This window comes from Dipteris shenzhenensis, chromosome 30 (genome assembly GCF_047967505.1).
Source record: "Dipteris shenzhenensis isolate YYH24624 ecotype China chromosome 30, Dip_SZ_1.0, whole genome shotgun sequence".
NCBI lineage: Eukaryota > Viridiplantae > Streptophyta > Polypodiopsida > Gleicheniales > Dipteridaceae > Dipteris > Dipteris shenzhenensis.
Window position 1 is genome coordinate 21,506,113 of NC_141625.1, and position 25,127 is coordinate 21,531,239.

Genomic DNA, 25,127 nt, shown 5'->3' on the forward strand with positions numbered 1-25,127 from the left:
TGCACATAAGTAAAGAAGTCTGTGATTCCACACCCACACCGCACACTGTGTGAGCTCTTGGGCATTACTATAAGTCTTCCGTTGTGCATACCCTCTGTTGGGTATTTTCTAACACTAAGTATAAGGCAAGGTTGGTAGCCAAGGGTTTTAAGCAGGAGAAGGGTATTGACTTTGATGAGATCTTTTTCCCCAGTGGTGAAGATGACTACCCTTCATATAGTGCTTGCATTGGTTGCCAGAGAGGACATGGAGCTTGTCCAAATGGATGTAAAAATAGCTTTTCTACATGGAGATCTTCATGAGAACATCTATATGCAGTAGCCAGAGGGGTTTGTTGTGCGGGGCAAAGAACGGATGGTATGCAAGCTTCACAAAAGTCTTTATGGGCTGAAGCAGGCTCCTAGGGAGTGGTACCATAAGTTTGATGCATTTATGCGATCCCAAGGGTACACACGGAGTCATACAGATCATTGTCTCTACACAAAGAAGTCATCAGATGGCAGCCTTCTTATTTTGATTTTATATGTTGATGACATGCTTATTGCTGGGAAATCTTCTTTGGATGTGGATGCCTTGAGAAAAGGTTGCATGAGACCTTTGACATGAAGGATTTGGGTGATGCCAGTCACATACTTGGCATGAGGATTGTTCACATTAGCGAGGTACTTGAGCGTTTCAATATGGAGAGGGGGAAGTCCATAAGTACTCTGTTGCCTCCATATGTGAAACTCAGCCAAGCGGACAGCCCTAAGTCATACGAGGAGAGGGCTGAAATGGCAAAGATACCTTATGCATCCATAGTAGGAAGCTTGATGTATGCCATGGTTGCTACATGTCCAGATATTGCTTTTGTAGTGGGAGCTATTAGCAGGTATATGGCAAATCCTGGCAAGAAGCATTGGGAGGTAGTGAAAGGTATCATGAGATACTTGAATGGTACAAAGAACATGTGCATTTTCTTTGGGAGGAAGGACACATCTATTGTTAGATATGCAAATGCTGATTTTGCAGGGAATGTAGACACCAGGAGGTCTACTATAGGATATGTTTTCTCATTCACTGGAGGTGCAGTTTCATGGGTCTCTTGTTTGCAGCCATGTGCGGCTTTGTCTACCACTGAGGCAGAGTATGTTGCAGCCACTGAGGCATGCAAGGAAGCTATATGGCTTACTCATCTAGTGGGAGACTTGAGCATTGCAGGAGAGATTCCAGTTTTGCACTGTCATAGTCAGAGTGCCATCCAGTTGGCACGGAATCCTATCTTCCATGCAAAGACAAAGCATATTGATGTGAAGTATCACTTCATCAGAGAGGTGATTGAGGACAAGCGCATCCAGCTTGTCAAGGTTCACATAGATGAGAACCTTGCAGAGCTTCTTACAAGGAGTCTTTCCTTAGAGCGGTTTGCACATTGTAGAGTATTGATGGGTGTCGGATGACATTAGGATGCCCATCTTCTCCCTTAAAGGTGCATTGGCCTTTAAGTGGGAGGTTGTTGGGGTAAAGGCCAATGGTCCAGTCTATACCCCTTTGTACCATACATACATAATAAGAGCTTACCTTGATCTGGGTGAGTTAGCACCCACAATTTCGGTGTTCTCCCTTTCTTTGTTGCTCTCCAATAAGACCTTCTCTCCATCATGGAGTTACATAGCAAGTGCCAATGTATGACTTGCAAAGGAGTTATGTAGTAAGCACCAAATGTCTCCAATTGAATCCCCAAGAGTTTATGACTCATTACATGAAATTTGCAATAAGGGAATCTATGGAGACACTAGTAGATTTGGGCATGGCTATTTTAAGAGGTGGAGAATAGGGAATTGTGAATAGCACTCCCTTTAAGAGGAGAGCCTCATTGGCAAAATGCTTTTGCATCCCCATGGCTGGAAGATGCGGAGAGTTGCATTTTTCCTGGTGGTGGGTTGCTAGTCTAGCTGCTTGGGATTTGCAAATTCCAACCTAGCATTCCACGGTTGGGTTGACTGAACCCGCTAGCCTGGGGATTTGTGAATTGATTGCTCTACAGCCTTAGGGTGCCTCCATGGTAGGCTCTTTGCTGCTGCTGGAAATGACTTGGTTCAACGGGTTGCAGACGGTGGAATAGGGTGTCCATCCAACTAAAGGCTAGCAATACAACACGAGGGAAAACAGTCAGTGTCTTCTCAATGCAGTGTAGCTAGCAAGCTCTAGAGCACGAGCGTTGACGCGGGGAGCTGCTCTAAGGGAGGACAAAAAAATGTGGGAGGGGGAAAAAAACAAACAAGGTGAATGATTTTTAATCATTCATAAGGCCTGCCCAAGATCAAATAGGGTGAATGATATTTAATCATTCAGAAGGCGTGCAAAATCGAAAAAGAATACACTGGAGATGATGTGTAGGCAAATAAAGAAAGGGGAGAGAGAGAGAGAGAGAGAGAGAGAGAGAGGGGGGGGGGAAGAGAGAGAGAGGGGAGAGAAAAAGGTGGAGGATTTCAAGGAAAAGAAATAGAAAGTGGGGAGTTGGACCATTCATAAAATCTAGGACTTTCACAAAATGAAAATTTTGAATTTTAGCTTCTTAGAGAAAACCTCCACTTAGACCTACCCAAAGGGCAGGCCAAAAACCTATTGAGGATGACCAAAATTGAGTGCGTGCCAAAAGCTATCCCCAAAAGCCACAATAAGATATCAAGTTGATTCCCGAAAGCCACAATAAGCTATTCCCAAGCTAGTGGAGACCATTGGCAATGCTCAACACAACCTACAAGATTGTGGCCAAACTATTAGCTAATAGAATCAAAGTTCATTCTAGGAAGAATTATTCACCAGAGACAGTACGATTTTAGTATAGGAAGGAACATCAAAGATGCGGTTCTCAACGCCATGATTACACAATGGCTCAAAACAAACAGTATGTGATGCTAAACATGGACTTGGAGAAAGCATCCGACAGGGTGTCATGGGATTTTATATTACGCACAATGCGAGCTCTGGGATTTGGGGAGAAGTTCTGCGGTATGGTCAGAATGCTTTTTTCCAATGCTTGGGCTTAGATAGCTGTTAATGGTTACCATTATTAGAGTTTTGAGATGCATAGATCAATTAGGCAAGGATTCCCACTGGCACCTCTCCTATTTGCCATAGTACTATTGAGTCAAATAGATTTGCACTAGAGCTGAGGAACACTGAAGGGGCTGCTGCTCCCAGATGGTACCAACTATTGCACACAGTTCTTCGCAGACGACAACACGACCCTTCTTGAGGGAACTGAAGAGAATATCGAGAATTTTATGGAAGTTTTTAATGAGTTTGCAGAATTGTCTGGTTCGAAATTCAACAATAATAAAACTGAGGCCCTATGGCTCTCTTGGGCAGAGTAGCCCCAATGGACATATAGATTTGATTTCAAATGGGTCGCAAAGGGCCAGGACATCAGGTACCTTGGATGCCGCATGGGGGGTAGGAGGGAACTTGAAAGATGAGTTTGAATGGGCATTCCAAAGAATCAAAGCAAAGTTTGATAAAATGGTTGGGCAAGACACTGTGACTCATAGGAAGATTAACTGAAGCTAAACACGTGCTATATGGTTGTCGTTGCAAAGTTTGTAAAGAGGGAGGGAAGCTTGTTGTGGAAAGGGAGCTGTGTCAAATATGCAAAGGTTGATGTATAGAGAGTGTTCAGAGGGACTGTTGAAAACGAGCTACTTCAAAATGCACATTCGTTTGCTAGCTGCTGCTGCTTCTTCTTCTTCTTCCTCTTCCTCTTGCTCCCTCCGTCTCCCAACCCTAACATTCCATCGCCATGCCTTGCCTCCCTCCTCCCATTCCTTCTCCCATCCCTTCCCCTTCCTCCCCTCCCCCCTCCCCCCCCCTCCCCCTCGCTTTCCTTCCCTCCGTTCCCTTTCCAGCTTCGCTCATGACTCTGGTGAGCTTCTCCGCAAAAAGCCCGCCAAATCTCGCACCGTCTACGTCTGCCAGAACTGCGGTGACTCCTACGGCCAGTGGTGGGGCATTTGCAATAGCTGCAAGATGCCCAACAGCCTCCGGAAGTACTCGGAGCGATTGGGGACGGACGGCGGCGGGGGTGGAGCTGGTGTTCGAGCTGCGGAAGCAGTGCCCGTCGTCTTGTCGAAGAAGCCGAACGAATTCAGAGCCGAACAAGTGGCGATTGGAGCCAGGGCAAAATCTCACGACACCAGGTCGTGGTTCAAGACGGGAGATTTGATAGGTCCACAGCGTCTCTCCGATATCACAAGAGGAATTTCGGAGTCCCAGTGGCGGCTTCCCTTGTACGTGAGATTCAACATCTCTTTGCTAATCGACTTTAATCGAAGGATCGGTTTCGTTTAAAATTTTTCTCTATTTGGTTACTGTCTATGCGGCATTGAGATTTGCTTAAGAGAATTCCGAAACGCGTCTTCCTTTTGATATGTTTGCCAGTTCGTTTACCAATACCGTTGCGTCTCAATGTTTCCACGGAGCCAAACTCGGGGACAGTCTTACCTGAAGTGATTGTTCCGGACTGTTTTGGATACCAAATATTGTCCAAATATCTGACGTAATGCGACCTTTAATCACAACATTCGGATGCGAAATGCGGCGAGCCCAATGTCGCAAACTTCTCTTTGTATACTCTTTGAGCTGGAACAGCGCGAGTAACACTTAAGTTTGCACAGTCAGCGTGCGATTTAATATTTACGTGGCGTATGCGTGAGCGTGGCGGCTCTTTGCAGAAAGCTGAGGTCGCTTTGGGCGGACGAACTGACACGTGGAGTGTGCTGCGAAGCACGTCTGCTCTATTTTGGACACTTCGCAGTTTTGTAAAGCCTTACATGCTATCTCGTCATCTGTCCTTAGATGTCCTGGTATTTTTGATGATTCTGCACAAAATGCAACGGTTGCATGAAAGTTTTACTCTCGGTTGAATTTGATTATTGAATTCAAAGTGAAAGCAATCCATAGGTTTGTGATCATGTCTACCAGATGCGACTTGTGGGTACATTATAAATGCCACTTTCTCTGTCTTGTGGGCACGACAGGCCCAAACATCTCGTTAGAAAACCTTCTTCGCGCCCTAGGACAACCAAAATATTTTAAGGATCAAAACATATGGATGTGAAATCCTTATGCATGTTTTTGTGTGTGTGTGTATATATATATATATATATATTTGGGCAAAGAAAAAGTTGATTATATTATATTCATATGATTTGTACAATGATGTCAGAGCACTTTACGCATTGACTATAGACCAGATAAGAGGATCTGAAATGTTTTCTATCACTGATCAGTGGAAGTTTTGTCTTCAGACTAGATCTTCCTCCTTAGAGGAGAGAATTTTGTTCATGCTTGTAGATATTACCCCTAACAGTTAAAACATTTGTTTATATTCATTTGGGAAACTGCTGAATCGAAACCCACGTTGGGCCTCCATGCAAACATCATGCTATCCAACTTTTTTTACACTTTTGTTGCAAACATTTTCATTCCATAGACAAATGTAATGAATGCATTATGTAGACAAACTTATGCATTGATCATGTCCGAATCCAATGCGTGCCTTAGCAGTGCCATTTTTTGGCCAGTGGCTCTGGATGTTTCTACCCTTTGGCAAAGACAATTAGAGATTGATATCATGGGACCATATGGAACCCTTGGTTCTTGTGGCAAGACTTATATACCATTGGTGGAAACCGATGGGCCCTTTTTGTATGCATGAGGGAGTTGCTAAGTGTAGAACCATGGAAAAAAGTCCTTTGATTGTAGATAGCAAAAGCCAAAGCTCTTGCTCATTGGAGCGCCTCCATATTGTGTGCCTTTTTTGCACTTTCACTTCTTTTTACATACTTTCCGTGCTAGTATGCGGTTTGCCAGCTCCGTTCCCACCTAGAATAGTTTCTTCTGCAATGCCCTTTTCTATCTCATCAAATGAAAATGTCTTCAATCTACAGTTGCATTTATAACATAGAAACATTGCCATTTGGCAGTTCCTGATCATGTTTTACTCAAGTCAGGCAGACCAATATCATTGAGACCCCTACACCACTATTCAAATTCTATGTTAACCTGCACTGGGAATTGACAGTATTGAAAGGTCACCCTTCCATGTTTTGAAATTGTGTCTAAAAGTGAACTTAGTAGCACCATTCATTTTGTCTTTTTGGCCTGCCATGGGTAGGCCTTAGTGAAGGTTGTGGTTTTGAGATGGGAAAATTTATTGTTATTATTTATGCTATGTTATGTGCTAATTTGTGGTTGGTGCACTTGTTAGGTGCATTCATTGTTATTTTGGGTGTTCGAAATTCCCATTGGCTGCTCCCAACCTCGGTGGAGGGTATTGATGATTTGGGGTCCCCTTTTATGACTTTTGGGCCTTCTCATGCACTCCTCTTTGCACACTCTTAATCTCCTTCTTCCTTTGGGGCCTCCAATTTTATGCTCTGTTGGCATTTCACTCACGCAGAGGCAGGCCTAATGAATGATAGATATATCATTCACCTTGTTTTCTTTGTGTCGAATGTTGAAGTCAAAGTCTTACACCGAGTTTGCCTGGCTCACATTGCGGGCTTTAATGACGGCTACATTATTATTTACAACTTAAAAGAACAAGAAACTTGGGATGATGTACTCAACTGGGAAGATACAAATTTTTAGTCCAAACACTGTAAATACACCCAATTGCAATCGTGCAAAATGAGATATCTATCATATTTAAAGTTCACATAGCAACATGTGCTTGTTGGAAAGGTCACCTCCCCATCTGTAAGCCCCCATATGAGGAGAGCATGGGGGAGGGAGACCTAGGGCAGTACCCCACAGAAAAAGAGAGAAAGGGGCTGCCACATGGACAGCATCATGGCTTTCATGTGGGCAGCACATCTAGAGAAGGTCCAGGAGCAGATCAGTGGCGATTTGGAGCTCTAGACAGAGGCGAGGAGTGGCTGTATGAATGCGACACATGGCGGCTGACCTCAGTAGCAGTACGGATCAGTATGGTGCTGCACACGTGGCTGGAGAGAGCCTGGCAGAGGGCAGAACCAGCAGGACAGAAGGGGCAGAGGTGGAGGCTATGGTGGGCCAGCCACCTGGCCATAGATGTGCCCAAGGGTAGGGCCCAATGGGGGCTGCCCTTGGGGCCAGGCAGCAGCCCAAAAGAGCCCAGCAACAGCCCTTATATAGGGCAGTAAAGTCGGCCCAGGAGGGGCCAGAAAAGTCGGGCAGGGGGGGGAAGAAAACCGACCAGCAGTCGGCCATTAGAGGCTGCTGGGTCTGTAGGTTTTCCCAGCCCCTTGGGGCCTATAAAAGCAGAGGCTACAACCAGCAATACAACCCGTATTCGACGAAGGGTGATACAACAGCTATGGCTTATACAACCCAAACTGACGAAACAGCTTTGACTTTATTTCCACGACGGAAATTAACTCTCCAAAGGCTCTCCCTCTCTCTCTCTCTCTGAACATACACTAGGGCCCAGGACAAATTGTCGGGCTGGACCCCCCCAAAGGTCTTCATTCATTTCAGAAAATCTATTACAGAAGTTCAGCTTCAAGCTGTCTCGTAAGTCTCTCTCTAAACATGAAAAGAATTCTTCTTTTACAAGAGCTTCAAGCCCCATTCAAATTGGCAACATGCCACTTGTCTAAAATCTAGACTAAAACCTATTACAAGCCACTATGGGCCATTCTGGAGTCTTCAAAGCTCTCGGTCACACGAACCGCTTCCTGGATGCTTGTCAGGCTCCCATTTCGCTTTGGAAAAATAATCCTTCTAGTACCTGCAACAATTAATTAAAGCGCACCACCATGGTACCCATTAATTGTTAGTGCTTTGCATGCAAATAACACACTGTGGACTAATCCTAGTCACGGTGGGCGTCCCCACTAAACACATGTGCACATCTAAACAAATATATATATATATATAAATAAATATATATATATTTTCTCTGGTTGACCGGAGTCAACACTCTTGATTATAATTAAAGAGCTTCGACCCAAGGTCAAGGCGCCTTAATTATAGCCAAGTCTCTCCAACCGAGGTTGGCACATCTTGGTTAACCGGGGTTAACCCTCTTGGCGCATACCAAGACTTGTTGACCGAAGTCAACACTCTCTGACCGTAGTCAGGTTTACTTGACTAGAGTCAAGTATCTTTGACCGTAGTCAATCCTTTGACCATTAAAATAACTTTTTGACCGTAATTAACACATATAAAACTCTTTAATTATGATCAAATAAATGGTCAACTGTACTTTGACTTAGGATATTTACATTGTGGTGACAGAGGCCCTTGGCTTCATTCTACATCTTCTGGAGCAGCAAAAGACAAGCAGGCAGGAGCAGCAGGAGACATACTCTTGGAGCCTATTCGTGGAGGACCAGGAGAGAAGGAAGAGCTGCAGACTGAGCTTGGAGGGCTGCCTATCTAGGCTGACACACAGGGCAGCAAGGTTGAGAAGATCATTCTGGACAGAAAGTCTATAGACGCTCGAGGTGGAGCACGCAGGCTCGAGTCTAGAGATAGCCAGCAGATAGGAGGAGTACCTTGTGGTAAGATCAGAGGACCACACCTTGGTGGGACTCTGGAACTATCTCTTTTGTATTGTGTCCATAGCTTTGGACGGAAATATATTATTTTGGTGATTTCTCTATCTGGCTGGCTCATTGTCTATTGATGAGTCTGCACACCTATGCTATGCACATAATTGTGATTCCACTCCCCTATTGTGTCCATAGATTTGGACGGAAATATATTATTTTGGTGATTTCTCTATCTGGCTGGCTCATTGTCTATTGATGAGTCTGCACACCTATGCTATGCACATAAGTTAAAGAAGTTTGTGATTCCACTCCCCACACCACACTGTGTGAGCTCCTTGGCAATTCTATTAGTCTTCCGCTGTGCGTACCCTCTGTTGGGTGATTTCTAACAGTGCTCTCATAAAGAGAGGAACATGTTCTCTTTTCAAGGTGACGATGACTCAGACTGAGATGTGGCAGAAATGATGTAACACGCATGTGAGCTTAAACTACTCTTGTTAGCTGGTAGGACTCAACTGTGAACTGATATGTACTCATGTGTAGCATGCCTGTGAGTGATGGAATTACTACTGTCGGTAAAGGCTGAAAGCTTTCATGTAAGGAGGAGTGGAGGGTCAAAACGTCTTTTCCCTCACTGCTTTAGAATTGGGGAAAAATTGGGCATACTTGCTGTAGATCCTTACTGAACTGTGAAGGCTTGAAGCTATGCTGTAGGACTAAATTGCAGCTGAAGTGCTGCTGCCAAGTGATGATGGAAGAATGAAGGGAAGGAATGGCCCCTTCGAATGCTCCTGTAAATGCCATTCCAACTGCATTGTAACTACCATTTCACAGACTGGTTAGTCTTGAAACTACCATTACCGAACTGTGAAGGCTTGAAGCTATGCTGTAGGACTGAATTGTAGCTGAAGTGCTGCTGCTAAGTGATGATGGAAGAATGAAAGGAAGGAATGGCCCCTTCGAATGCTCCTGTTAAGTATGAGAGAAACAGCTGAGAGAAGAAACTCAAGGCAGAAATACATCATGCAAAGCATGAAATAAAGAAACCATATGTCAGAACAATATAGCTTAATTTGGGAAGGCAAGTAAAGCTTATGCTTTTTGGCTTGTTTCGCTTTACCTAGGAACAAAGACTTACCTACAGATTCTAAGGTTAATTTTTTTTTGGGGGAAAAATGCAAAAATTCATTAGGGAGGTAGTCCACACCTAGAGTAAAGACAGTTTAACAATGAATGATTGTACAAAAAATTACTTAATGAAGGGGGATAATTCACATCCTGAATGATAATTAAGGGAAACAAATTTACATGAATTAAAGATGGGACGTAATTATAGAGAAACGATAGAGAAACCATAGGGTTTGCAGTGGAGCGATCAGAAAATAGACAATACTCAGATACAACTGAAGAACGGAACTCAGAAAACATAGTGCCTGTCGGTAATATGAAAAACTGAATACAAGAACCTCAAGCCATCGTGTCTGAAGGACCGTGGCTGAGGTGAATCTGTAGAGAGACAGTAGAACAGATAGCCGCAGAGGGAGCGTCACGCAGTCCTCCGTGTAGCTCAATGATGACGAGGATGATGGGAGCTGGAGCTGCCCTTGGAGATGGCTGAAACCAGCATGCTCTGAGGAAGGAACCTTCAGGCTATCTGGAATAGCAATAGGATGAAGAAAAGGAACTGATCTAGGGCAGAAGGAGCTGTTATGTAGCAGAGGAGCAGAAGGGGACAGATCTGGAGTAGGATGGGACAGATCTGGAGTAGAAGGATCTGATCTGGAGAAGAGGAGCAGAAGGGGACAGATCTGGAGTAGGATGGGACAGATCTGGAGCAGAAGGAGCTGAGCTGAAGTAGGGGAGCAGATCTGAGCAGAGGAGCAGAAGTTGGGAGCAGATCTTGGAGTAGAGGATGAAGCAACCAGGAGGCATGAAGGAGAGGCAGGAGAGGGAGACAGCAGAGGAGAGGTAGATGGAGCAGGCGGGCCTGCAGCAAAAGATGGAGGAGATGAGGATCAGCTGCAGGTCCTGTCCTGTCCAGGAAGAGTGAAAAAAGAAGAGTGAGGGCAAAGGCCTCTTATAGGCCAGACCTAGCTGGTCGGCCAGCTGGTCGGTGGGCCTGCCAGCTGGTCGGCCAGCTGGTCGGTTGGGCCTGCCAGTTGGTCGGTGGGCCTGCCAGCTGGTCAGCCAACTGGTCGGCCAGATCTGGTCGGCCAGACCAGCTGGACTTGCAGGCCATTTGTTTGGCTGAGAGAGCTGGCCTTTTGGCTGGCCTGTAAGCCATTTGATTGCCCCGTAAAGTGGGAATTGCTTAGTTGCTTAATAGTAATCCACACCCATGATTGGAATTTAAGGAGTAAACAATCAATAATCAAGGTGGAGAAAATTAAAATAAAGAGAAAAAAAGAAGGGGGTCCTTGAGGCATTAATAATGAGTAGGTGATTACAAGTAAATGATTAACTGATTAAAGAGGGGGTCCTCCACATCCTCTTTTGAGAATAAAAAGAGTTAAATGAGGATAAAACTCTATATCATCTTTTTAGGACACAAATTATTAACATGGATAGGGTAAATAATTGTATATGTAGAAACACATAAGGAAGTAGAGTTAAAAGTAAGTGAACGTGTGAGAAGGCCATAGAGTTTTTTTATATAACCAAGGAATTATAGGAAAAAATTAAATAGACAACATCTAAACACAAATATTGAAGATAATTAATGAACCAAGTCCATGGTTAATGGTAAACCACGCCTATGGTCTAAGATAAATACAATAAAATAAAAAATCTTACAACAGTCTGTGGTTAAGTAATGCTAGAGTAAATAACCCTCCTAAGGAAAAAATTACGAGAGAAAGGAGGATTAATTTGACTAGAAACAAAAATTTATAAACAATTAGATAAGGAACGAAACAGAGGAATCACCTTTATGAACAAATAAATAAGCTAGCCATGATTGTTTGGTTGCTTCACCTCAGTTCTGTAAGATAGAAATTTCGGTCTGATAGCGTTGATCTTTTTCTTGCTTTGCCTCAGTCTCAATCTAGCTTTGTGCCTTTTTAATTATAGAGCCACATATTTGTACGCATAAATCCATATTTAAGTACTGTTGTGTTCGGGTGGTACACATACATTCATAGGAAATTTCCTTCTTTGTTTTACTGGTTATTGAAGAACTTAATTCTTGTCATTTTGTGTTTAGAAAATGAACTTTTCCATGCTTATGAAAACTAAACCCTATTCATACTATGTATGTTATTTCACTTGTTATAGTTTTTCGTTTTTGAACTTTTGCATGCATGGTAATCCTTTCATCTTGGTTTTTATATTTACAACGCAAATACCTACTTCAGCATATTATTCCCTCTTGTCATGTGTGTGTCGTTAGGCAATTTCACCATGTCATTGCTTATCAAGTGGTAGTTCATTGAAAGTTGTGTTGCTTTGGTCGTGAATAATGCAATGTGGTGATACTGCCTCAAACATTGGATGGGTTGGCAGACTAGGAGCGACAGGCATGGAAATCTCAAGGGTTTTGGGTGGTGGCCTTGTACCAGGTATGGTTATTTGCCAAGTATGGAAAGCTTTTGTGCACACTTTTGATATACCTCTCTTCACTCTTTCTTGTTTTTCAATTCGAAGAAAAAAATATATTGATAGATGAATCAACCAGTGTTAAAGAATGAGTTGTATTGTTGCTTCTGTTTTCTTCAAAGGCCATGGGATTGGCAATAGTCTTTGGATGAATCAATTAGTAGTTGCAACTTGCACGCATGTTACATCTCTAACTAACCTGTGGTTGCTAGAAGCTAACCTTGGGGTTAGCGAGATTCTAGAGGGTGAGGCTGAAAATATGGAAGAGCATCTTTCTATATTTAGCCAAGTTTGGGCATCTAATGGCAGCCAGTACAGAACGCTCTTTCAAAACTACCAGCCAAATGCTGAACCTATGAGCTCAGCCAAGTGCCTGAACAAACTGAAGGCAATGCTGCTGCTATACTCCTATTGCACATTGTTGGAAGCCTTGAGTAGGACGAGGGAGGGAGTGTTGGGAGGGTCAATGCCCCACCTTTCAGTCCCCAAATAAGGGACTTGACACCCACTGCATCTTGGGTGTAGATTGTGCCATGAATGACAGAGGCCGCCACATAGGCAGCAACCATACATCCTGAGTTTTAGGGCTACCTCATGGGCCACCAACCCACCTGAGTTGGTTGTCCTACAGACAGGTATAGGTGCCTGTAGAGGGCCTATTTATAGGTTGAATTGGTTGGAACATGTGCCGGTCGGAAGTACAGCAGCAACTACAGATTGTTTGGGGCAGCTATTGGTTTAAATACGGGCAGTGCTGGTCAGCAGTACAGTGCATCAAGTACAAACGGTAGTTAGTAGTCCTGCAGTGGAGTTGGCAGATTGCCACTGGCAGAGTTGGCCAATGGCATGAGAACGTGCACAGACTGGGTCGGCCTAGTCTGGTCAGCCGACCATTACCTTTGTCTTATCTATATTGACCTGCATCCCCGAGTGTTCGTGGAAATCTCTCAGCTCATCCAAATGTGCTTGCAGGCTCTCCTTATTCTTTGTGAAGAATACTACATCATCTACGTAGATAAGCATTAGCGAAGCGTACTTGCAATCTGAACCGCCTCTTTGCTGTGTATTTTCATCCACTCTCCCAACTCATCGATAAAAAGATCGAAGAGTGTCGGTTAGAGGGGGTAGACCCCTATGTCGCTTCTTATTACAACTTTTCCCTTGGAGCATGACCCATCCGCTAGTGGCTGTGCTAACTCAGCTAGTACATTCTCATAGAGTTGGTATGTGGCTTCTCTAACTTCTTGAGAAACTTTGAGGTTTTCTAGTCTTCCCATAGCCTGTTACGCGGCATTGTGTCGTAGGCTTTATTGAAATCTATGAAACAGTAGTAGACAGCCTGTGTCTTTAGTGATGGAGGCAGATCTAGACGAGGTTAAAGACGGTGCTAAAAATTGTCGATGATTATTGGAACGATTGCAGATCAATTCTTGTGTGCATTGCATTTAGTTGGTGGATATTGCAAGCTAGGCTTGAAAGATCTATATGAGATCAACAATGCAGTGCGAATACTTAACCTCCGATATCAATTATACACGATGACTCAGAGAGAGGGGGAACCTGTCAACGAGCATTTGGTCAAGCTGAAGGTTCTGAAGGATCAACCTGCACAGCAGTGTGCCAAAAGCTTGATAGCAATCGGTTTGAGGATCGGAGGATCCATATCCTTTTGTGAAGGTGATGGACATCACATGTTGCTCAGATCATGCTGAGTAAAAGGCTGTAGTAGACCAGGATGTGATGGAATGTGGAGGAGTGGAACACGTTCGTGAATGCCTAGAGATTTAAAAGAACGCTGTCCTTATGGGTACTTCGAGAAGGTACTTGACTCGCTCCAAAGGCAAGAAAAATACGGATCATGGTATGTTTTCTCTTTGTGCATCATGGATTTCCAATGCATGCGAGGGTCACAATATTTGTCTAGGTGGAGACTGAAAGCCTTCTAGACACACAAAAGGAAAGTCTCAAGGTAAGAGGAATTTGGATCCGTTTGCATGTCTTATGAATATCTTAGTGTCTCAGACTTTGCGGAGATTGAGAGACTAACAAATGTAGGTGACAAGGAGGATTCTCCAAGAGAGATCATTGGCATGTTGCTGAATAGGGCATAGTTACCAGGGCAATACGAATAAATGGATGCTCAAGTATGTGTGGGTGTGTGGATTTATATGTGTGAGAGCATATTTTTATACTGTGGTCTACACCCATTGTTGGGCGCTGATGATGACATTAGTGGGGATGTCATAGTAGCTAGTCCTTGCTATGCGTGATGGAGTTTATGGTTTTTAACCTTATGAGTCACTATCATGAGATTGAAACTGCACTATGTTATGTTTTTAGAGGATGAGTTTGGGAATGTTCCTGGATTCATCTAGGTATATGCTTCCGTCGTATTAGCGGACATGCAAATTTGACCTTGTGAAGTTTTTGTCCATGCTGCGGCCTGTTGGTATTGCGATGATTCTTTCTATCTTAAATGGTGCGTTGCCCTATCAACTAGATTTAGATGCTCGTTTGGGAGAGACTAAAATGAAATTGTTTAGACTTCACAAGCAATTGTCGCTTGAATGAAGAGATTTTGGACTACTTTTTGATTAGCCTTCTCTTTAGTGCTAGCCTCCGTCATGGCTGAGTCTGCCCTACACCTCTGTAGTGCCGACAGAAACTCAGTACGAAGACTTTTATAAATGGATGCTCAAGTATTTGTGGGTGTCTGGATTGAGAGCTTATTTTTATACTATGGTCTACACCCATTGTTGGGCGTTGATGACGTCAGTGGGGATGTCATAGTAGCTAGTCCCTGTTATGCGTGATGGAGTTTATGGTTTTCAACCTTATGAGTGACTATCATGAGATTGAAACTGCACTATGTTGTGTTTTTAGAGGATAAGTTTGGGAATGTTCCTGGATTCATCTAGTTATATGCTTCCGTCGTATGAGCGGACATGCAAATTTGACCGTGTGAAGTTTTCGTCCATGTTGCGGCCTGCTGGTATTGCGCTAATTCTTCCTATCTTAAATGGTGCATTGCCCTATCAGCTAGATTTATATGCTCATTTGGGAGAGACTAAAATGAAATCGTTTGGACTTCACAAGCAATTGTAGCTTGAATGAAGAGGTTTTGGACTACTTTTTGATTAGCCTTCTCCTTTAGTGCTAGCCTCCGTCATGGTTGAGTCTGCCCTACACCTCCGGAGTGCTGACAGAAACTCAGTACGAAGACTTTTATAAATGGATGCCCAAGTATATGTGGGTGTGTGGATTTGTATATGTGAGAGCTTATTTTTATACTATGGTCTACACCCATTGTTGGGCGCTGATGACGTCAGTGGGGATGTCATAGTAGCTAGTCCCTGCTATGCGTGAAGGAGTTTATGGTTTTCAACCTTATGAGTGACTATCATGAAATTGAAACTGCACTATGTTGTGCTTTTAGAGGATGAGTTTGGGAATGTTCCTGGATTCATCAAGGTATATAGCCATATGGTTCTCACTTTACAGCAAATCAGTTGAAACATGCCCAAGATGCTTGATACTGTGTAGGGTCTAGTCTATTCCTCCTGTTGGTGCTCGGTTATCTTCCTGGCTTGGACCAGTGATTGTACTTCCAATACTTCCAGGTTCTGGTCCTCATCGTATACAAACAACTGGATCTAGTCTAGAACATTGGTGGGGTTCGTGGACCAAGTGATGAAGGTCCCACATGGGAGCTGCGATAGAGTGGCTATTGAACCATGGTGTCATCTAAATGATATTAAGGGTCAATGCCAACCTCTTAGCCCCTAAACAAGGAGTGCAATGGGGCTTGACACTACAGCATGTTGGGTGTAGATTGTGCCACATGGGCACATGTAGGGGGATTGAGAAACACTGCCATGTGGGCTGCAATTGTACGTCCTAGGTTTAGGGCAGCTAAATGGGCCACCAAACTTATCAGAGTTGGTTGTCCTATGGGGCGTGGATAGGAAAAATATAGGTGTCTGAAGAGGGCCTATTTATAGGCTGCACTGGTCGACAATACAGCAACAAGTACAGGTTGTTTGGGGCACGGATTTGTACTTGTTCAGCCAACCATATGAGTACAGAACCAACTCTGATTGTACTTGTTGCTGTACGTTTTCATAAAGGTCTGGGAACCCCTTTTCCCCCCCCAACCATATGAGTACAGAACCAATTATGATTGTACTTGTTGCTGTACGTTTTTATAAAGGTCTGAGAACCCCATTTCCGGAAGTCCTTGGATTATTACATTCGATTGTTAGATCGATATTCTCACCAAGCATTCGATTTTGGATCCAGGTAAATTTTGAATTGTAATCGATGCCTGCCCTGAGGGTGCACTCTCATAATGATCAGAGATGTCTGAAATGGACTATTGCTCAACCACAATTGAATCCGAGGGGGGATGTCAAGTTTCTAGGGTAATAACAATGTGCAACTTACACGTCCTATGGATGGCAGACGGTCCATTGCGATACTCAATACTCCTCGAAAGGCCTTGGATTATTAGGTCCGATTGTTAGATTGATATTTCCACCAGGAATTTGATTTTGGACTGAGGCAAAGAATGAATTGTAATCGATGCCTACCCTGAGGCTTCACTCTCAGAATGAGCAAAGATGTCTTAAATGGACTATTCCTCAACCACAATTGAATCCGAGTTGGGGGATGACTATCAAATCTTCCAAATTGAAATGGAAGAGATGATTTTCAATGCCTTGGATAGAAAGGAGCCAATTGTAAGATAGGCTAATGTTAGAATGCATTAAACACATGCACTAAATGGGGTACTTGCATATGATTGGCTGCCCTAGGGTGAATGAGATGGTAAGTGCATGCCTGTGTGGGTAAGGCCACAAGAGATAGACCAATGGAATGGTCCCATGTTGCAATCATCCCCTTAGTCATTGATTGATGGATGTATGGGGGGGCTTGCCACATCATCTGGCCTTTTAAAAAAATACTTGTCCATGACATAACAATCATGGATGTCGTACTTTAGGACCTAAGGTCTACCTACCACTCTTTTTGACCTTTACTTAAAGCTAATGCAAAATTACTCCATAGCTTATCATTTTTTCCAAAAGGTAGCACTTGACAACCTGGCTTGCAAATTGATGAATGAAAAAAATAGAGGTGTCTCTACATGAGCATCCTAGTGGGATATGTCATGTCGTGAAGAGTGCTTAGATATGCATTCCTCTTTGTAGCAAACCCATGTTAACAAATTGACCCTTTTCATGCTCTTTGTATTTTGGAAATAAGTATTTAAATAGTAATAGATGTGAATATTGCAAATTGCATATGCTATCTCAGGGATATGTTTCTTATCTTTTGGTTTCCAGCCCTTCATTCTCTTTCTTTTATAGGTTTGTCTTGTTTGTTAAGTTCTTCCAACGTAACATTACAAAAGTTATGGCTTCTATTGAAGAGACTTTAGCTAGATAATAATGTGTATGGTTGCGTATGAGGCGATTAACTTTTCATTGCTTTCCAGGATGCCTTTCCTTCACTTTTCTTTGAATTCCGTTGTTTTTGGTACTACTCTATTTTGATTTTGTACAAGATTTGGGTATGCACACATATGCATCATAGGTTAAATGGTTATATATGATTGTTTGTAGGATCCGTCATACTTCTTGGAGGTGACCCTGGTGTTGGCAAAAGTACACTTCTTTTACAGGTTTCACACCTAGACTCCCTTTTTGTGCTTTTTAGAAGAACTAAAGATGAAAACAACGACAAGTTTAGCGCCCACCAAGAGTGAAAGTGGAAAGAGGGGTAGCAAGACTTCATTGCATAGGTTTGTCGAAAAGTAGAGATGCCATGATGCAATAGAACCCTTGTATAGGCTAATAATGCAATCATTCAAGCATATAGATTGATATGAAGGGACATATGCAAATACATGGATGGACTTATGAATAGATATTGGCATAGAGGCTCAAAAAAGAGTGGGAAGGTGGAGTGTGAAAATAGGACAGAAGTTGGAAATGAGGGAGGCCATATGTGAACATCACCCCAAATATGCCAACTATACATGGTTCCATATGCAATGGGACATGTGAAGGACCTTGCCATGGAATGGCTCAAAGTCCATGAAGCTCTTCATCATCATGGGCCCCTTTAGGGGAAGAGCATGGTTGGATCAGACAACCTATGTGGCATACGGGCTTACACAAACACGTGGAGAATTCATAGAGGTGCACATGGTTTAAGATGGCACGGTTGTGGATCTCAATGATGCAGCTAACACGCACATGTTGCAAATGTAATGGTGCATTGAATGTGCCTCCTAGTTCGTCCTCGAGCTAGTAGGGTGTGGAGCAGAAGACCAAGAGCTCAACCAATGAGTAGTGGAAGCTAGAGGAAGGTGCCATGACACGTTATCCCTTGGCTCAAGGATCCATCATCTAAGTGCGTATGTTACGCTCTAGCCGAGGTAGCATGACCTCGGAAGAATCAGTCGACATTTCCCTTAAAGGATCTATGTTTGTAATTATTTGTTTGCGCTTCATGTAAATGATCGGGAGGGAATTAATGTCAAGGTCCTAGGTGAGGGTTGATAGCACCAGACTAGGTGGATCTAAGGCTGAGGGCCTAATGCAAGGAATGTGCCTAGGGGCAAAGGATTTTAATGCATCCCAAGAGAGGGGTGAAATGTTGCATTAGGAAGGCCCTGTGATGATGACATGTGGCATCTAGATCCATCTAGGGAGATGGGGCTTGTTGAAGCTAGTGAGAGAAGAGAATGTGTGATTTTCACGTATGTTTTTGATTCGTAATTCTCTGTCAGCTTGTAAGCTTCAGCAAGGTTGGCTGGGAGGAAAGTAATGGTGCTGCTCCCGTGATCTGCAGTAGGAATAGTTGTTGTGTTTAACATTTGGTATCAGAGCCCAAGGCTAGGAGTTAGAGAGGGATCGTGGTCTACGACGGAACCAGCAATGGTCGACGGGAGGCCTTCGATGATTCGGGGATGAGCGATGCAGGATTACGGAGGTTATGCGGAGCCTGTAAAATTATGCTTCGTCGTATCTCGTGATATGTGGCTATGGGTCTGGCTGACCCGTAACAATCTTTGACCTGCTTCCCTGGCGCACATACGCTCAAAGCCCTCCAACGTCATGCGGCCAGCTCGTAAGTTGTGACTGGAGCGACGCTCAAGCAAAGCTATTGATAGCAGGCGTGGAGCGTAGGTGTGGCGACTCGACCACTTGTGACCTCCACGCGATGGACATATGCGATCGACGCTGACGGGCGACGACGAATTTGGAAGGGGCTACCCGTGACGACGAACAGCATGATTGCAGCGTAATTGGGAGCGATTCGTGAACAAGGAGACCCTTCGATGCAGATAGCCCGTGACTGACGCCGGATCAACGGAGAGCCCAAGGGAAGGTACTAGGAGCGTGGAGCGATTCGGCTACTGCTGACCTGCGACGGACGGACGAACGAACGGAGATACGTATCTAGGAATTCCAAGGTGCAGCGTGGCGTGACGCAGGGTGGAGCGCTATTCGACGAGCAGTTGGCCGTGATTCAGAACTTGGACAGCGAGGGTGAAGCAGAAGATGATCCAAGAAGGCTGTGACGAAATCGTTGATGACCAAGGAGCTCTCTTTGACCTCCATCAATTCCGTGTTTTTTTCTCTGGATTTTGTCGGTTGATGCTCTGCTTTCATAAACAGGATCTCGTAAGTGATTAGTCTGCATGAAGCTTTGATGCTGTAGCAGGGACAGATTATGCTTGAAATTATGCCTATGTGCTACAGTCAGAGTTAGTTTGCAGGAGCTTCCCTAGGATAGGGAAAAGCACTATTTGAGATATATGCCTGTGTCAAATGCCTAGTCAGTGTGCATGTGGGATTGCAGGAGCTCCCTAGTATAGGGAATTGTGTCAGAATGTCAGTACATTGAATTGCGTCAGTTTGTAAATACAGTTTTCTAGCGGTGTTAAAAAAAAAAAAACCAAAACAAAACAAAATAAAACACCCATTGAACTGAATGGAAGGGGAAGAAGGGGCTTCCAGGAGGGACCCTGGTGAGTCAGGAGTCCGGCCGACCCAGCAGGTGTCGCGCCCAGTAGCTCATACCTTATCTGGCAGGATTGCATTGCTGGAGGATGCCTTGCAACAATTGTTAGCGCAGCAATTACAGGCCAATGCAGGGCAGTCTGAACTTAGGAGAGCGATACATAGTATGTCTGCCAGACCTTCTCGAGAGGAGAAGGGAAAGGCTCCAATGGAACCGGAGTCTAGTGTTCATACGGTCGAGCCTAGGAAGGCTAAAGTGCCAAATATTGCCAATTACAGGCCAGAAAAGTATTCTGGTCGGATGAACGACCGTAGTTCCGATGTCATTGAGACCTGGTTACACAAATGGGACGAGGCATTCGCCATTTGTGAAATCAGAAATGACATCAAGAAGATCCGCGAGGCCACCCACATGTTTAGTGAGGTTGCGGATCGGTGGTAGATTAAGCAACAAAAAGATGGTATAGCATCCACTACCTGGGAGGGGTTTAAAAGAGAATTCAGGAAACACTTCTTACCTCCTGACAAAGCATCCCGAGCTTGGGATCAATATAGGAACCTTCGTCAGAGAAATTTATCGGTGGCAGAATACACTGATAAGTTTCGAGAGAGTGTAATGAAGGTTGACGAACCCCTGCCTCAATCAATCCAAGTGAAAGATTTCATATTTGGATTGAATGATCGAATGAAAATGGAAGTTCGGGCTAAGTACGCGAACACGTTAGATGATGCAATAGCCATAGCCCTGAACTATGAAGATGCCAAGGGCAGCAGGCCAAGTGGGTTTGCACAGGTCGGAACCCAGTATGGGTATCCGAAGAAATCTGGGTTTAAGAAGAAATGGATTAGTAAAGGGAGTGGTTCTCAGCCGAGTGGTCAAGCTAAGCAGGCGAAACCGGCTGAAACTCCTAAACCAAGTACCATCATTGGAGTGAAGAGGAAAGTAACCCCAATGGCAGCCCGGGCTTGGTCTAAGTCTCTCTTAAACCCAGAACAAAGGGAAAAAGCGAGGAGAGAAGGCTTATGTTTTGGTTGCCTGCAGCCTCATCAGTGGAAGGATTGTCCACGTAACAAAGATCGTCGGATGGCTGAGATGGTGATCTCGGAATGCGACGTGGAGATGGAGGGAAGTCCCAGAGCGGAAGAGATGCAGATTCAGCTAGCGGGATCTTCTCAGAGGTTAGTACCTTGTTTGTTATGTGTGTCTGTTGCTAAGCTAGTAACGAATGCACTTGATAACATCCTATCTAAGCCCGCAGCAACGGGGTATACAGCCTTTAATGATACGGAGTTAATTAAAATGAAAGGACAAGTGGCCAATCATGATGTCATTGTGTTGTTTGACTCGGCGTCAACTCACAATGTAATTAACTCCAAGCTCGTGAAGAGGCTGAAATTAAAGACAAGTCCATCTGACTATGCGTATACAGTCAGGATGGCAGATGGAAGTTCAACTGAAGTATGGGACAAAGGGTTACCCAGTTGGAGCTTCGGATTCAGGACTATGCTGAGAAGCTTGATTTTGAAATGACCAAGCTTGCTCATGCGGATATAGCCTTGGGTATGGCGTGGCATTCTAGGAAGAATCCAGCCATTGATTGGAAAAAGCACGTATATCAATTCAGGATGAATGATGCTTGATGATTCTTCGGCTAGCACTGATGTTACACAAAGTGGTGAGATGGCCAAGCTAGCTAATCTTATAACAGAGGAGTTCTCTGAATGTTTTAGGGATGAACTACCTTATGGGTTACCTCCAGAGCGGAATGTTCAGCATAAGATTGAACTGATTCCGGGGGCAGAAACTGTAAATAGACCTCCCTATAGAATGAGTTTTACTGAAGAGGTGGAGGTGCGTAGACAACTGGAAGAATACCTCAAGTTGGGGGAGATTCAACCAAGTTTCTCACCTTTTGCTTCGCTAGTGATATTAAAGAAGAAAAAGGATGATACGTTTCACCTCTGTATAGATTACAGAGCATTGAATAATATCACTGTTAAGCACAGGTATCCGATGGCTCGGATTGATGATTTGCTAGATGCATTACATGGAGCCGTGATTTTCAGCAAGATAGATCTTAAGTGTGGCTACCATCAGATCTGGATTAGAGCCGAGGATGTGCATAAAACCGCTTTCAGAAGCAGGTTTGGTCATTATGAGTTTTTGGGAATGCCCTTCGGACTTACCAATGCTCCGGCTACATTCGTCATGCTTATGAACGAACGATCTACTACGTCCGTATATCGGAAAGTTTGTAGTATATTTTATTGACGATATTCTAGTGTTCAGTAAAAGTATTACTGAGCATCGTGAACACCTGAGAATAGTGTTCCATACTTTGAGGAAAGCCAGTCTTTATGTAAATAAAAAGAAAACTATACTGTGTATGGTTAGGCTTGAATATTTAGGATTCATAATTACTCCAGAGGGGGTAGAAATGGATCCGAAGAAAGTGGCTGCGATACTAACTTGGCCAATCCCTCAGAGTTTGACCGTGTTGCGATCATTCCTGGGATTTGTCCAATTTTATAGAAGGCATATCAAAGGATATTCTGAAATAGTATCGCCATTGACTGATCTGACCTCAGATAAAGTACCTTTTATTTGGGGACAGAATCAACAAGAAAGTTTTAACACCATAAAACAAGCTGTGGTCACAGGACCGGTGTTAAAAATAGTTGATTGCCAGAAACCGTTGTTTCTGGAAACCGATGCAAGTGGCATTGCGGTAGGAGCAGTTCTCCTTCAAGAGGGAAGGCCAATAGCCTTTGAAAGCAAGAAGCTTTCTCCCTCTCAAAGGAATTGGCCAACTCATGAAGTGGAGTTGTATGCTGTTATCCATGCTTTGAAAACATGGAGGCATTATTTGTATGGTTGAGAGTTTTATGTGGATGTGGATCATGATACTCTGAAACATTTTTGTAAATAGCTTGACTTGAGGGGCCACCAAGCCAGGTGGGCAGAGCTCATGCAGGAGTTTAATTTAACGATTCGGTACCGAAGAGGGAAGGATAATAAGGTTGCTGATGCGTTGTCTCGCATTATGCACAATATGAGTTTCACGGTATTAGAGAGTGCTCTAATGATCGAGATCAGAGAAACTCAAAAGGTGGACGAGTTTGTCCATAGCTTATGGCCTAAAGCTCATGTGTTTAGACCTGGGGAAAATGAAAAGGATGACCTGGCATCCACCAAAAAAGGCCAAACATATGCAAGATATACCATAAGGGATGGTATGCTAGTTAGAAATGGCAAGGTTGTAGTACATAGTCAGAATGATCTCAGGCAGAGAGTCATTCGACAGTGCCATGATAGCCCGTGTGCGGGACATCCAGGAGTCGAGAAGACATATGATCTCGTGAAGCGAGATTTCTTTTGGCCAAAGATGAAAAAGCATATTCATGAATATGTGACACGGTGTTTCTCGTGTCAAGTAAGCAAGGCCGAACGGGTGAAGCCACCCGGACTTTTACAGCCTTTGAAAATACCACTAAGTAAGTGGGAGAGTATTTCCATGGACTTTATTGTAGGGCTGCCTACGACACAAGGAGGGTATGATTCTATCCTTGTGGTGGTTGATCGTCTAACCAAGATGGCTCACTTCATTCCGACTAGAGAGTCTGTTAGTGCCCCGCAAGCGGCGGATTTGTTTATTAGACATATATTTCATGTGCATGGATTGCCTAGATCCATAGTGTCAGACAGAGATGTCAGATTTACCGGTCATTTTTGGACAGCGGTATTTGAGACACTAAGGACTGAGTTGGGAATGAGTAGTGGGGATCATCTTGAGACGGATGGTCAGACGGAGAGAGTCAACCAGACCTTAGAGGATATGCTGAGGGCATATGTGTCATTGAGGCAACATACATGGGACAAGTGGTTGCCATTGTTGGAGTTTGCCTACAATGATAGGAAACATTCCTCTACAGGGTTCAGTCCGTTTGAGCTGAACTATGGTTATAGACCGGCAAATCCAACTATAGTTAGAGTACCTCAGAAAGTGCCTAGTGCTGCGAACTTTGTGGTTCAGATGCGGGAGATGCTAGCACTTGCGAGAGCTAATATCCGCCAGGCTATGGATAGAGCCAAGGTATATGCGGATGAAAACCGGTCTATAAGAGTATTTAAGGAAGGAGAAAAAGTTTTTCTCAGAGTTCCTTCGCACTCGAAGTCATTGACTTCAGGAGAGTGCGCTAAGTTATCACCTCGATACTGTGGGCCGTGGTTAACTCTAAAGAGAATAGGCAAGGTAGCCTATAAATTAGAATTGCCACAAGGGTGTAAGGTGCACCCGGTTTTTCATGTTTCGCGCTTAAAGAAATTTTTACATACAGGTGACTCACTAATCGAAGGTGTGGTTTTGTTTTAGGAGATAGAGGATAATGCGAGGCGCAAACCAACAAGAATCTTGGACCGAGGAACAATGCAAATACGAAATCGGAAGATACCCATGGTGTTGGTTGCATGGCATGGTCAGCCTCTATCCGAAGCTACTTGGGAATCCGTATGAGAGCATGGGGGAGGTAGACCTGGAGATATTGGGGCTGCCACATGGGCAGCACATAAGGTGCCATGTGGGCAGCTGTCAAGGCAAAGGGCAGGCCATGGACCTGCAAAAGAAGCAGCAGATGAGGGCTGGAGGCAGCGACATGGTGAACTGTCTGGCAGAGCAGATGGGCAGGCTCAGGGCCTGCATCAGGCCTGACAGAAGGACGGAACAGCCTCTGGCTATGGCGGCCTGCTTGGTGCAATAAATGGGCAGGCATAAGGCCTGCAATAGGCGCAAGAAGGGGCAATGGCAGCAGCCCAAAAAGAGAAAAGGAGCAAGGGGGCATCCCTGACGGACTGATCTGGAAATCTGAAATCTCTCACCCCTTACCCCACCAATAAGTACCTGGCTGTGGGCTGATCTGTACAAAGAGGAAACACCTCTGATCCAAGCATCAGTGAAGCCAAAATGTTGAAGGGTGCCCTCCA

At 44.1% G+C, this 25,127-nt stretch overlaps 1 protein-coding gene across 3 annotated transcripts in view; it reads left to right on the top strand.

Annotated features, from left to right (window-relative positions):
• Positions 1-3,620: 3,620 nt before the first annotated feature.
• Positions 3,621-25,127, top strand: part of LOC147881835 (DNA repair protein RadA-like protein) — a 204,861-nt gene continuing 183,354 nt past the window's right edge. For all 3 annotated transcript variants that reach the window (XR_015543932.1, XM_087401430.1, XM_087401431.1), the window contains exons 1-3: positions 3,621-4,268; positions 12,021-12,076; positions 17,738-17,796. Coding sequence is in view for 2 of the 3 variants with exons in the window: in XM_087401430.1 (XP_087257556.1) it covers positions 3,631-4,268; positions 12,021-12,076; positions 17,738-17,796 (753 nt within the window). In the remaining variant the exon portion in view is untranslated. The remainder of the gene's footprint in view (positions 4,269-12,020; positions 12,077-17,737; positions 17,797-25,127) is intronic.